At 38.9% G+C, this 14,519-nt stretch overlaps 3 protein-coding genes and 2 pseudogenes across 3 annotated transcripts; 2 read left to right on the top strand and 3 right to left on the bottom strand.

Moving 5' to 3' along the window:
- LOC147499934 (uncharacterized) lies at positions 1-4,768 on the top strand. Its single transcript, XM_086561680.1, has 2 exons — positions 1-2,121; positions 4,402-4,768. The coding sequence occupies exon 1, from the start codon at positions 13-15 to the stop codon at positions 2,029-2,031; it is 2,019 nt and encodes a 672-aa protein (XP_086417806.1). The 5' UTR covers positions 1-12; the 3' UTR covers positions 2,032-2,121; positions 4,402-4,768.
- Positions 4,769-5,486: 718 nt separating this feature from the next.
- Positions 5,487-6,656, bottom strand: LOC147499933 (pentatricopeptide repeat-containing protein At3g18970 pseudogene; annotated as a pseudogene).
- A 918-nt stretch (positions 6,657-7,574) lies between these two features.
- Positions 7,575-8,732, top strand: LOC147499932 (pentatricopeptide repeat-containing protein At2g29760, chloroplastic pseudogene; annotated as a pseudogene).
- Positions 8,733-9,297: 565 nt separating this feature from the next.
- LOC147499931 (tryptophan synthase alpha chain-like) lies at positions 9,298-12,840 on the bottom strand. Its single transcript, XM_086559234.1, has 9 exons — positions 12,558-12,840; positions 12,338-12,484; positions 12,181-12,246; positions 11,970-12,078; positions 11,674-11,750; positions 11,250-11,327; positions 10,331-10,408; positions 9,938-9,997; positions 9,298-9,839 (listed from the first exon to the last, which is right to left on the bottom strand). The coding sequence occupies exons 1-9, from the start codon at positions 12,726-12,728 to the stop codon at positions 9,705-9,707; spliced, it is 921 nt and encodes a 306-aa protein (XP_086415360.1). The 5' UTR covers positions 12,729-12,840; the 3' UTR covers positions 9,298-9,704.
- Positions 12,841-13,240: 400 nt separating this feature from the next.
- On the bottom strand, positions 13,241-14,295 carry LOC147499930 (putative germin-like protein 2-1). The gene is given in 3 exon segments (XM_086559233.1): positions 13,241-13,744; positions 13,747-13,952; positions 14,101-14,295. Coding segments are annotated over 3 exon segments (666 nt in total). The 5' UTR covers positions 14,216-14,295; the 3' UTR covers positions 13,241-13,399.
- Positions 14,296-14,519: the final 224 nt, after the last annotated feature.

Genomic DNA, 14,519 nt, shown 5'->3' with positions numbered 1-14,519 from the left:
AGAAAAATTAACATGGAAGAAGGAGACGGGGGAGAACAGTTTCATAGAAACGAGGCAATATCTGCAGTAGCAGATGACGGTGGGTTTGTTATGGTAGATGAAGAGGAAGAAGATTATGAGGATCTATATAATGATGTTAATATTGGAGAAACTTTTCATAATCATAATACTAATAATCAAACTATGACTAGAAATGAGGATGCTGATGAAGAAGAAGAGGAGAAGAAAGTAGAAACTGACCACCCAACAGTGTCTATGAATGTTGATGTAGTTGGAGAACAAGAGATTCAAGAAAAGGGTGGTGTAGGTGTAGGGTTTAGTGGTAATGAGTCTGTGTCGAAAGGAGCAGCTGGTGGTGGTGATTTGAGGATTGAGTTGGGTCAGTCATCTGGTAGATTGGTTGAGAAGGAAGCTGAGATGGTGGATAATCGGTCGCAGGGGGTCATGAGGCAGCAGATGAATGGTGGGGCAGTTGGGAATAATGAGGGTTTTGCTAGACAAGGAGGCGGTTATGGTCCTGGGAATGTTGGTGTTGGTGTTGGTGTTGGTGGTGCTGGGGGAGGTTATGGAGCTGGGAATAATGGTGGGGTTGGGGGTGGTGGTGGGAGTACTATGCTTTTTGTAGGGGATTTACTTTGGTGGACGACGGACGCTGATATAGAGGGAGAGGTATGTAGGTATGGGAATGTGAGAGAAGTGAAGTTTTTTGAGGAGAAGGCTAGTGGGAAGTCGAAAGGGTATTGTCAGGTTGAGTTTTATGATCCTGCTGCGGCTACGGCTTGTAAGGATGGGATGAATGGGCATTTGTTTAATGGAAAGCCATGTGTTGTGGCTTATGCTTCTTCGCCGTATAGTATTAGGAGAATGGGTGAAGCTCAGGTGAATAAGAATCAGGCTATGGCTCAGTCGAATCTTCCTCCAGGGAGGATGGGAGGGAATGATGGTGGAGGTAGAGGTGGGGGCAACAACATGCAAACAGGTGGGGGTTTTCGAGGTGGGGATGCTGGAGGTAGAGGTTATGGGAGGGGCAACTGGGGAAGAGGTAGAGGGCAAGTTGGGCCAATGAGAAATAGGATGGGTGGTAATGGATTTGGACAAGGTGGGAGGGGGATAATGGGCAATGGTGGTGGCAATGGATTTGGGCAAGGAATGCAACCTAACCCACAGATGATGCATCCTCAGTCAATGATGGGCCAGGGATTTGATCCGGCTTATGGTTCACAGATGGGGCAAATGGGGGGCTATGGAGGTTTCCCTACTGGCCCGACTCCTTATCCAGGAATGATGCAATCGTTTCCTCCCGTTGGTGGTGTTGGTTTATCTGGTGTTGCTCCTCATGTCAATCCTTCTTTCTTTGGAAGAGGTATGCCTGCAAATGGAATGGGAATGATGCCCGCAACTGGTATGGATAGACAAGGCATGAACATGTGGTCCGACCCAAGTGCAGCTGGCTGGGCTGGTGAGGACCCAGCTGGAAGAGCAGCAGAGTCTAGCTATGAGGATGCAGCTTCAGATCACCAGTATGGGGATGGAGGTCCTGATAGAGGCGGACGCCGTAATGCATTAAAAGACAAAGATAGGGTTTCTGAACGGGATTGGTCTGGTTCTTCTGATAGAAAGTACCGGGATGAGAGAGATCCGGATGCGGATAGGGACATACCAAGAGATGAAGATGGTTACAATAATGAATATGTGGAAAGGAGGCCTCGCGATGACAGAGAATTGAGTAGAGATAGGGAAAGGACCAGGGAAAAAGACAGCCACCGAGAAAGGGAACGTGATCGTGATCGTGACAGGGAGCGATACAGAGAGGACAGAGACAGACATGTGGATCATAGATATAAAGACCGTGGACCAGAATACGATGATATGGGTCATAATAAATACAAAGACCGTGAGCCAGAGTATGATGAAGACTGGGACAGAGGAAGGTCTTCTAGGGCTTACAGTAAATCACGTGTATCCTATGAAGAGGATTATCGTGCTAGGGGAAGGGATGTCTCGAAGAGGCGAAGGCTACCCTCCGAGTAGCTGAATCCTTTATGGAACACAGAATACAATAGCGGCAGAAGTGCTGAGGCTTCATGTGAAGGAGCGTGGTTTCCTTCTCAATATAAAAAAGTAAGTTTTGCATTTTAATTTGATTATATCTGGTGTCATCTGTTTCTTTATTTATATTTTATATTTCTCTTAGTATAGAGATAGGCAATAGCACAGAAAGTTTAGTATATGAAGAGTTTTGAACTAGTAAAATATACCTGAATATATGATAGTAATATCTAATAGTTCTTTCTGTTTGGACTTTGGATTTTCTAGTGCCTTTCCCAGTCATATGAACCGTAGAGTAATTAGTATGATGATAATAGAATACTTTAAAAAAAGGGTAGTGACTATACTGTGTCTCAACTATTGGCATATGTCTATGTAAAGTTCCTTCTTTTCTACCATAATATTTCTTTTCTTCTATTTATAAACTACAGCTGGGTGGACTGGATTTGAAAATAAGTAATGTTGTTGACAGGTTAATAAGTAGATTTAAATTTTGGACTGATTAACATCTACATGCATATAAATATCCATTTGTTCACCAACAGAGTAGTTGGAATATTATATTTCTCTAATTGAAATTTGGAAGTGCCTTGGTATTAAGAAATGGGAGTAACACCACTTCTTGGTTTTGACATAGCTGAAAGACTGGAAGTTGTCAAGGGCGTTCAACATGAGTACAAAGTTTTTGACTAACTGAATGTGATAGCTCTTGTGGTTGCGTTTAAGTATATTATTTTGTCATCCTTAACATTTTGGTGATGATAGGATTAGTATGTTTTTTTTTTATTGTCTATTTGCCAATTCAAATTTGTGCTATTTATTTTTATTGTTAGGAACAATTCACACTTCACACCCTTTTCCCTTGGGAAAAAGCTGTTAACTGCATAAAATGAAGTTAAATAATTTTTTCTTTCTTCTCTTTCTTTTTTTTTTTAAAAAGAAAAGAAATCTCATTTCATTTCATTTTAAATAAATAAACATTCAGTTTACATCAGATCTTTGATGTACCCTTTAAAGAAGACTTCAGTATTTCATTTAAATGTTCATCTATGTTTTCTTCTTTTCATCCACGTCAGTAACTTTTACTTTGGGTTAGTGGTATCATGTTTTCTTGGTATATTTTTAGTGCCGCGTCTTTTTTCCTTTTCTAACTTTGATGTTTGTTGAGATGTATTGTGGAATTTTCTTATTATGTGGAAATTTCATATCATGACCTTGGGAAAAGTCCACTAAATTACTTTCTAGCAAGGCAACATGGCTTCATGGAGTATCTCCCAAGAGCCGTCTATATGGATTTTGTGGAAGGAAAGGTATACAAGGTTGTTTTTGCAATTAGAAAAGGAGACCCACATTGTAATGGCGGGGATCAATGAGGAGCTACATAATTGAGCATGTGCTAGTCCTTGCTGTAAGGGGAAACGGTCTACCCAGATTTTATTTGTAAATGAGATACTCTTGTAATGCAATGAGGGTGTAATCGGGAATTGTGGGTGATCCACCCAAAATTTATGTGTAAATGCCATGTAATGCAATGAGGGTGTAATAGGGGATAAGGGTTCATTCGAAGGTCAACTAGCATGTTGCTACGTGACCCACATCTTGTAACTTACTGTAACACTTGAGATATTAATAAAATGAAATGACTTTTATCTGTATGAAAAGTTTTTGCACGGATCAGGGGAGAAAGCGCTTGAAGCCAACTTTTGAATTTTCTGTTAGCCTTTCAGTTTTTCTATTAAATAATTTTATGGAAGGCATGTAAGCGTAAGGGTACACAAAATGATCTGAAACCACTGGAGTAGCAGAACATGTCAGGATTGAATGATGGAAGAATATAAGGCCTATTATTTTGAGCAACTCTCTTCTCGCAGGATTGGATAATTTAGAAACCTGTCTGTTGCCAAGCCAAAGGAACAAAAAAGGTTGGGAACTAGAGATATGCTAGATAGACTTTATGTTTTTGGTAAAGATGATTTGAAGAAACTTGAAAAAATTTCTATTGCCTTGAGAGGTATTTCAAGAAGGGATTAATTTGTAGATTCATCTAGAACTTCTGTAAGTAGAGTGTTCAAAGCAGTTTCCAGCTCTTCTAGGTTTTCTGTTGTTTGGAATCAGGTTTTTTTGTTTGCCGCACTTTTTCTTGGAGTGAACTAATATAGAATATAGTAAGACACAATGTTACTTCTCATATCCTCTCTTTATATTTGAGCCTTACAGGATTTCATTGTGGACTCTATAAGCTCGGTATTGCAAATATTTTTTAGAGTTTTTGCTCGATGTACTTGGTTTCTAATTGATCTTGTATGCAATTAGGTATTATATGTTTCTGACTGCGGATGTGTTTCTTGGCAGCAAAGTAAAACGGTATTTTCTGCTGCTGAAGATTTACAAAGCCGATGATATTTTCTTCACTGGATGTCATATGGCGAGGAACACCTGCAAATAACCTGGCATCCGCGTTCACCCATCATTGTAGTTCATAACCAAGGACTCAACCCTTCTGGGATTTCTATTGCACACACAGAGACACCCTTGAGCAAGTGAGATAATTATGGAAGACAGTATTTATGTTTTTCATTCAGAAGACTTGTACTTTTAACTTGTTGACAGTATAACAATTTGTTTTAGCTTTTTATTCAAGAGTCAGATATATGAGACAGAAATGGTACTTAAGTGGAATGCATACTTGTTGATATAAGATTATGTTCCTTTGCCCTTACTGAGAAGAACAACTTCTGGTCTTCAGTTTTTGTCTTGCTCGTTGGTTTATTTAGTCTTTTTTGTATGGAATTTTAATTATATGTGTTTATTGGTTTCTACAATTTTAATTGTGAATGGTATGGTCTGTACTCGTTAAGAGAAACTTCGAAGAACTGGGATCCCGGACCCTTTCATTGTGGTTCGTGCTGGACCTCAACGCTTCGACTGCTTTCCATATCTTTTAGTCTCTTTGTTGACTCGCACCCAGAGGTCATCAGTTTGTCTTCCCTAAAGCAAAGTTGGACAGTGGTAAATTGGTGTTGAAGGCGAGTGTAATTGCCTTAGTTTACTTGAGCAATCTGAATCCCCTGGTCATTCTCTATTACTAATGAAGTCTGTATTTTACAGGCCTTATAGCTTGTGAAGTTGTTACGGCCTTTCAGGTGGCCAATCTTTTTACAAGTTCAGCTCTGACAATATTTTGGAAGGAGCTCAACTTCCTCTGGTAGGGGTTCGATTATGTTTCATTACAATTTGGTTGAGTTAGTTTTGGGGGTTGCCATTTCTTCTCCGCATTTTGGATCCTTTCAATTGTTTGTCCTATGATTTTCCTTGCAAAGCTAGATTCCACAACATCAATGCACGTGTCTATATTCCAGTAAGAAGCAAAATGGAACTACGGTTTCAGACTTTCAGTGATTGGCAGATCTCCTGTTTTTGTAAGTTACAATTCATGACTACACCAATTGAACTGAACTATAACCCGGTTCAGCCTGTATACACTTATCTTTCATCTTCTCTCGCACCATTTCCAAATCTTTCCACCTTCCAGTGGATGCATACACATTAGATAGAGCTATAAAGTCTTCGCACCTAGATACAGTGTCAACCGTTCCACTTTCTTCTTGCAACTGGAGGAGATGTTTCCCCACCTTTTCGCCCATGGTAGAGTTTCCATGAATCTTGCACGCAGCTAAAAGACTTCTCCACAGGATTTTATCTGGTTGAAGTGGCATTTCAATTACGAAGTTATATGCTTCTTGTAACCTCCCCGCTCTACCAAGTAGATCAACAATGCATCCATAATGTTGAATATTTGGTGTTACACCAAACCTACTACCCATGCTATAGAATAACACAAGGCCTTCATTGACAAGCCCTGCGTGACCACACGCGAACAATAAACTCGTAAAAGTGACTGCATTTGGCCTAATATTTGTCACCTGCATTGCTTCCAGTATATTCAAAACTGATTTCCCTTGCCCATGAAGAGCTAGCCCCGAAATCATTGATGTCCAGGTCAGTATGTTTTTCATCTTCATCCTATTAAACACAACCAATGCGCTTTTCAGACACCCACATTTAGAATACATATCCACCAAACAAGTTCCAATATATATGTCATGCGGCACATAAACTATTTTCTCTATACGCCCATGAACGCAACTCCCAGTCACCAAGTCCCCAATACGAGCACACGCAGATAACACACTAACCATAGTAGTGTCATTTGGATTCACACCATTATTTCCACAACGCAACATTCCACAGAACAACTTTAACGCCGCATGTGCAAAATACTCAATTCCTTTTTTCTGTGAACAATACCCAGATATCATAGCATTCCAAGTAGCACTAGTTCTTCTATCACCCATTTCATCAAACATTTTCCTCGCCGAACCACAATCCCCATGACTACCATAAAAATGTATACAAGTAGTCCCAACAACAACATCATACCCCAATCCAATCTTCAAAACCCTACAATGCACTTCCTTCCCTTCCCATAACGCCGTCCTCGACCGCGCACAAGCGCCAATAACATACACATAACTCAATCTATCGAATACCAAATCCCCACCGGCAATTCCGTCCGCGAAAAGCCGTAACGCTTCGCCACACGGCATACACCGTATCATAACATTCCAAACAAACACATCTTTATTATAATCACTATATTTAAAACAAGACGTGCATAATCACTACCATTATAAACAGAAAAATATTCTTGGACTAATTTTCCTATAATAGACCCGTTTCCAGGAGAAGTAAACCCATTTATTACAACTTGTCCATGAACTTGTTTCAATTGATTAAAACTTAACCCAACTTGTTTTAATAACGATAAACATTTCAACCGTGGAAGACTAACCATATTAATATCATGAGATTTCAAAAGTGGGAACGTTTAGAAGAAGAACGAGTAGTTGAATTAATTAAAAAATGTAAAAATGTTTTACAATTAAAAACAATCCATGGACACGTAATAGTAAATGGCCAGTCTCAAAATAATTATGTTGTTACAAAACTTTTACGTGAGTTAACAAATTTTGGTGAATTACAACATGCTAAGGTTATAGCTCAAAGTATTAAAAAACCTAATGTGTATTTATGGAATGCTATGATTAGAGGGTGTGTACAGAATTTGGAAAATGAGTCTAGTTGTCGCGAAGCGATAACAATGTATGAGAGGATGCATAGGTGTGGGGATATAGGGAAAGATTTAGCTATTGGTTTTGCGTTGGCGTCGGTGTTAAAGGCGTGTGTAGGTGTGGGTGTGAAGGCAGTGGAAGAAGGAATGCAGGTTCATGGTCATGTAATGAAGTATGGGTGTTATGAGGATGTGAGAGTTCAGACTAAGTTGATTGATTTTTATGGCAAGTGTGGGTTAATGGAAGAGGCTGAAAGAGTGTTTGATAGAATGTCTGTGAGGGATGTTCAAGCGTGGAATACTTTGATTAGTGGGTTTTGTTAAGGATGGAAATATGGAAGCTGCTAAGAGTTTTTAAGCGGATGCGAATAGGAATGACTTTACGTGGGAGGCTATGATTAGTGGTTATGCGAATGTGGGTCGGATGGATGACGCGCAAAAGCTTTTTGATGAGCTTTTGGAAGATTGCTGCGAGTTGGATATGAATGCTGTTGTTTGTACAGCTATGATTACTGGTTATGCTAAATGCGGTGATATTGAAGCTGCACGGAGGGTTTTTGATGGGATGTTTAGAATGGATGTGGTTTCGTGGACTGCAATGATATCTGCATATTGTCAGGCAGGGCTTTATGTTGAAGCTGTGGATCTTTTTAAACTCATGTTAAAGATTGGAGGAGAAACAAAGCCAAACGAGTCCACTGTTTCCAGTGTGGTTTCGGCCTGTACTCATTTGGGGTCGGTTGAGTTAGCGCGCTGGATTAAGGAATATATTTATAGTCGTGGTAAAGAGCTATTGAACACTCATACTGTAACTGCTCTTATTGATATGCATGCCAAATGTGGAGAACCAGATGAAGCGTATGAGTTGTTCAAGCAGTGGAAGGATAAAGATATTGTTTGCTATAGCACAATGATAGCTGGGTTTGGTATGCACGGTCGTGGAGTAGAAGCTTTGGAGATATTTTCTCAGCTTCGAGAAGATGGGGTGAGACCTGATAACATTTGTTTCGTTATAGTCTTATCTGCTTGTAGTCATGCAGGTCTTGTAAATGAAGGGTGCCGATACTTTGATGTGATGCAAAAGGAATACTCTATTCTTCCAACTGCTGATCACTACATGTGCATGGTTGATCTACTGGGTCGTGCAGGGCGAATTGCTGATGCCTACAGAACCATTGTTGAAGTCATGCCTCCTGTCGAACCCAATGCAGGTGTATGGGGTGCTTTGTTGAGTGCTTGTAGAGTACACCATAATGTTGAGATAGGTGAGATAGCAGCAAAGCATTTACTAGAGATTGAGCCTGAAAATGCAGGAAACTATGTCCTCCTTGCGAGTATTTATGCTAAGGCACGGAAATGGAAGCAAGTTGAGTATGTGAGGGGCCTCATGAAAAGCCGTGGAGCGACAAAATCACCGGGACTCAGTCGGATTGAAATTGGTGGCAGATCCCATAAATTTCGAATGGACGATATCCCTGATCATCTTTCTGGTGAAGATTTAGTTTCTAAGGGATACTCCACGTTCCCCAGCATAGAGCACGGATATATATAAAGGGGAGGCCTTTGGTTGTCTGTGTAAGCCGGGCTTCAGGACTGATTATAGTAAAGAGATCAACCATTTGACAAGTCCCAACCACGAGACATTTTGTTAGTGGAACAAACAGTGAGATGGCAAAAAATCACTTTATTGGATGGTTCAGAGTTCAAAACTATTACCGTATTGTTCCATATGATCCAGGAGGAAGATTTCCATATTATTACGTGGAATTTCAATTTTCTTCCCTTGGCTTGTTGAGTTGCTATTTGTAATCCTACGGCACATTCTTTCAGAAAATCTATGCTTACCAATGGTGTTCCCATTTATTTTATGTTTTTTTCATATTTTTCAGTTTTTCACCGGAATAAGAAAGACAGTTTTTTTTATCATATACTGTGATAGTGTGATGTTAAGAGATTCAATTAAAACTTGTAGCTGTTACTAATACTCACAGAGCAAGAAAAACAAACGTAGCAATAAACAAATACCAGAGGGAAGACAGAGGAAGAGATGTACTGATGTAGTGAGATGAACAATTCTTGTGGACTTATCATGGAAATGAAGAGGGAAAAGAGAAAAGTTCAAAAGCAACAGAGCTTGATTGAAATTATAACAAAACTGATTCGTCTGTGTAAGAAAATGGATAACTTCAATGAGAATTCATATTCTGATATCCTTGTAGCACGACATAAAAACAAGATTCTCACCACCAAGTTGCTTATAAGTCATATATGTGTGGTACCAGCAGTAACAGCATCCAAACGGCCTAAATTGATTTCATAACTCAGGTCACAGTATCTATTTCTTCCAGAATTAGATTCACTCATATTTGAGAATAGACTGAAGCAAATTTGCATTATTATTCAGCCAGAAATAAGCATTTCCTTCTACGCAACAAAATCTCACTCTAGCTATTTTCCAGTCATAATTGGTATGCGATGTCATGAAAGTGACAAGCCACATCATGATGTTTACAGAAAGTTGTTGTCAAGGGAGAGCGAACTTCAGGGACTTGGTGAAGGCTTCTAGTTCTTTCAAGCCCTCTTCCGGAGATTTTGCTTCTCCTAGTAGCTTTACCATGGCACTACCAACAATGACACCGTCTGCTCCCCATCCCGCTATCTGTAACACACAAGTTTACAATTGAAATGGTGAATACCTGATTAATCAATCAGTGATTGCCCATAAAAATGGCATCAATGCTACACATACTAATTTACCTGTTGTACTTGCTCTGGATTCGATATGCCGAAGCCAACAGCTACTGGTTTAGTTGTCACCTGATAAACGATTGAGTAATACACATTAAGGAAGAAAATGACCTCCACTTTATCTGGTATTAGCACTTAGCTATAGGTACACATAACACTAGTATGGAAAATTCAGTCAATGACCTACCCCAAGGGATAGATAGGGAACATCAACTATCCTCTCCTAATAGCTAGGTTAACTAAACTATTAAGGTTGTTGGTGTCAGGCACTATCTATAACGCAAAACAAGTCATAGAAATTTCTAAGTAGCACAAGTCTTGGCCTCTTGGGTACACTGCTAAACAAGATTAAATACAAGTTGTCTGATTTTCGAGAAAGGAAGGGTAAAGTTTAGGACAAACCTCCTTAATTTCTTGAAGAAGTGATTGGACCCTTGAGCTTACAGATGCTCGAGCACCAGTAACACCAACTGAGCTCACCTGTTCAAGATAAACCGGTGATTAGAACCATATATTCAAGTAATTCTCTGACCTAAACAACATCAAAACGCAGAAATACAATCTTATGGTTATAAACTTGATATTGTTAAATTTTAAAATAAATTAGCTTGAGATGATGTACCAGGAAAATATTATCAAATAAATAAATTAGAAGAATGCTGAGAAGAGAACCAATCTGATGCTGAAGAAGGATGAAATTGGTCAGAAAAGTCCATGCAATGAGAAAAACACTGGTTAAATTTTTCTTCTTCTTCTTTTCACTATTGAGACAATCGATGGTTATAGATGAATATGGCGTGCTTTACACATTATATGCAGCGCCTTAAGCTAGATATCTCAAGGGTGCAGTAATCATTATGAGGCCATTATTCCCCATTCTGAGAAGTGAGGATTTGAATGGCCAAAAGTTAACATGAAATCCGTTACAAACTTAAGCACAGCATATTAGCAAGCCACTATCTCAGTAGTCTTCCAGTCAACTCTATAGACTTTCAAACTAGTTCTCCTTTGTGACAACGACTGAAGCCATCAACTTAGGCAAACGGGGGGACAATCTCTCCCTCAGATACACAATCACAGCCTTATTCGCCATTAAGTATGTACTTTTAATCCTATACCAAGCTAATGTTGCTATAACTAGTCAATAAAGTCAATAGAATTTGACAAAAGGAGATAGACATGAAGTGCTTGTCTACCAACTCAAAGTGTACGAGGATCAAGACCTGAAGACCAACAAATTGGATGGAAATCTAAACAGAAGTATAAATCCACACTGGAAATAAAATAATGGCAGACGAAACAATATTCAATAAGAACTTACAAGGTACACAAATCCTTCCGCAGCTTCAACAATAGGTTTCATTCGTTCTGTTGGTGTAGTGGGTGTTGTCAGCAGTACCTGGTGCAACAAAATTATTTGTTGGAGAAACATTGTGCAAAAGTCAATGTAACAGATAACTGTATATGTAATTTATCAAAACAGGTTTGAGAAAAGATTGTGCCGAACAAAGATACTAAATCACCTTATTGAGTAGTAAATGCTAGTCTTTACCTCTATGCAATATACAATGCATGACATAATAGGTTCAAACTCCAAAACTTCCTACATTGTACTCTAAGAATACAAATGTCAAGTAATTAACATATATAGGTATAGATGTGACAAAGGGATCGTATTTCTTTTTAAACAAGAACTGGAATCCAAACAAAGAGGGAGAAATTGAGGTACAAGATGGAGAACATACCATCTCGATGTTGTTCTTAGCAGCTTCCTTTCTCAAGGTTTCAGTCTCCTCTAGAGGAACATCTGGAACTACTAGGCCTGAGACAAAAGTTGGACGTAATGAAGTTATAATACAGAATCGGACAGAACAGAGAAAAGTAAGAGAAAACTGTTAGGAATTAGAGACTCTACACTATTGAGACTGGGCATTAGAGAACGTTGTCTCATGAGAAAGTTATAACACATCAAAGACTAGATGAGAAAAATTGTCATCAAACATTAACCTGACATATATAATCAGGAAGACTTGAACTTTACCTTGCACACCAGCATCATTTAAGATGGCCATAAAGTTCCCAATACCACGCTTAAGTATCACATTGTAATATGTGAACAATGAAACAGGACAGGATATTTCCGGGAGCACCTGTTGCATCAAAGCCAAAACCATATTTTAGAAATCTATAGCACACCAGTTTGAATCGTAAATATATCTCGAAAATACTGAACACAAATATGATAGTCTTACCCCCTTCAGCATGGAAATAATCGATTCCAAGTTGGTCCCTTTAGCTAGAGCACGAGCCGAGGCAGCCTAAAAGACGATAGACAAACTACAACACTTAAGAATCAAATGACGGAAAATAATACGATAAAGGACAACAAAATGTGCCACTCTAGCAAACCTGGATAACAGGGCCATCTGCCAAAGGATCAGAGTATGGTACACCCAATTCAATTATGTCTGAACCACAAGTGTCTAGCACTTTCAGTGCTTCAGCTGTTGTTGAAAGATCAGGATCCCCAGCCGTAATGTATGGAATCAATGCGACCTATAGCATTATAGAAATCCACATTAAATACATCAAATGTTATAACATACACTAAAAAAAAATACACGCTTACTTTGCCTTGTTGTTTCAGTTTGGTGAATGTTTCAGAAATACTAACACTAAGAGAAGCCATTGGTATTAAGGACTTAAATGAAACAATGGGCTTTGAAGAAGGAAGACGGAAAGCTTGGCTTTGAAGTTTTGAGGATTGAAGGAAACTGGATGTTTTTACAGCAGAAGCCATTGACGTGACACTAGATGGTTTTGAAAGAGAGCTTCTTTTATATTAGCTACTCTAGACTGATACTATTTTATAATATATATTATTACTTAAATTGACTATGACTAAATTCTCTGAATCATATGATCTTTTAAGGTAGTTTACTCTTGATTTTAAGGTAGGTGGTAGATTTAGGACTAATAAAATTAGTCAAGTTATTAGAGATGTACATTTTTTAATTAGATTGGTGCAAATAGGGTATATACTCTCTGAAAATAGTTACCTATCTTTAATGTTACAATCTTTTTTATGAACAAGATCATATACAATTGTGGGCATCTTTAATGCGCACCTAGCATCACTAGTCACGAAGGGCAATTAAGCATGGGTTCATGGATAGCTTGTATACTTTCACAGATGTCCAGAAGGAGATAACCGGTTTTGCTGTTTGACGTTATATATACTTCACACTAATAGAAATCCTACTTGAAAAAATAAAACACAGCAAGCAGTCCAGCAACAATTTGCTTCCAATAGACAGTAGAAAAGGAAAAATGAATTAACACTTTTTCGTAGGAATCAATACAACACAAACACCAAACAAAAAATACAACACAAACATACAATTTTGTTACTGAACAATCAAAAACTAGAAAATAAATGCCACAACCCACAACGATTACAACTCAATTTGATCACATCTTAGGAAGCACGAATTGTGCCTGGAGACTGTCGACTGTGTTCTTTTCCACTTGAAATGCCTTGGCTAGAACATCACTTGAAATAGCCTGCTTGGATCCAAACACTGCGTTAGCTATGGTAATGACTCCAGGATTTTGACTGCTCAGTGCAGCAAGCGCAACTGCATTACCATATCCAACATTGCGCTGGAAGTGAACAAGTCCCATTGGGAACACAAATACATCTCCCTTCTGAAGAACTTTGCTAATTAAACGGTTTTCAGGGTTGGAGGTGACGAAACCAACATAGAGTGTGCCTTCCAATACTGTCAGGATCTCTGAGGCTCGAGGGTGTGTGTGTGTGGTGGATTTAAACCCCATGGCGCATAGTCTATCCGTGCTATGGATATTCCAAGAGTGTTGAGCCCGGGTATCTGAGCTACATTTGCTGGGGTGACCTTGGACCCGACCTTGTTCGAAGTGTTCCCCATAATGTGTAATCCCGTAAAGAAGAAATCAGTAGCTTCAGCTATCTTGGGATCTTTGCAAGCTAGACCATTTACCATTGCTGCACGAAAAGTAACATTCTTGAGAAACTTGAGCACTACATTTACATGCACATTGTGGAACTAAACTACAAAATAAAATACCAAATTATAATACTTCGCTCAGTTAAATTATGTATGTAGGAAAAATGGATAGATGCTTCGACTTACCTGAGTTACTAGGGTCGGCTATACAGAAATCTTGCAGAGGACTGGGTTCGAAAGCCTGCACAACAGAGCAAACGCAAACTAACAGCAGACTGAATATGAAAATGTGACTTGTCATCTTACTCAAATTTTGATCTCTAGTCTCTAATATCGCAAGGTAACAAAGAAACGAGAGGTGATGGTATGATAAATTCAAAACGTAATGAGTGCTATATATAGGAAGAGTTCTTCTTTTTTGCGAACTGAAATGGTCTATACGTACTCATTTTAATAGGCAGCCGTCCAAACACATTGCCAGTGTTTCTTATTTGATTAAATCCCACTTGAAGCTGTCAAACCTGTTTATGCATTTTTTCAGTCACTTAGCTAGAATAATCAATCTTAAAATCCACTTGAAATGGTTGTCATTGTTTATCAATTCA

The sequence above is a fragment of the Coptis chinensis genome, chromosome 5 (genome assembly GCF_015680905.1).
Source record: "Coptis chinensis isolate HL-2020 chromosome 5, ASM1568090v1, whole genome shotgun sequence".
NCBI classification, from domain to species: Eukaryota; Viridiplantae; Streptophyta; class Magnoliopsida; order Ranunculales; family Ranunculaceae; genus Coptis; species Coptis chinensis.
This window is presented reverse-complemented; position numbering and strand designations above follow the sequence as displayed.

What these genes read in the sequence shown, in the direction of transcription:
- LOC147499934 (XM_086561680.1), top strand. Translation starts at nt 13, where the DNA reads ATGGAAGAAGGAGACGGGGGAGAACAGTTTCATAGAAACGAGGCAATA.
- LOC147499931 (XM_086559234.1), bottom strand. Translation starts at nt 12,728, where the DNA reads ATGGCTTCTGCTGTAAAAACATCCAGTTTCCTTCAATCCTCAAAACTT. An exon ending in CGGAAGGATTTGTGTACCTT is followed by an intron (nt 10,409 to 11,249) that starts GTAAGTTCTTAT and finishes TATCTTGAACAG; the next exon opens with GTGAGCTCAGTTGGTGTTAC. An exon ending in TTCTTCAAGAAATTAAGGAG is followed by an intron (nt 9,998 to 10,330) that starts GTTTGTCCTAAA and finishes ATCGTTTATCAG; the next exon opens with GTGACAACTAAACCAGTAGC.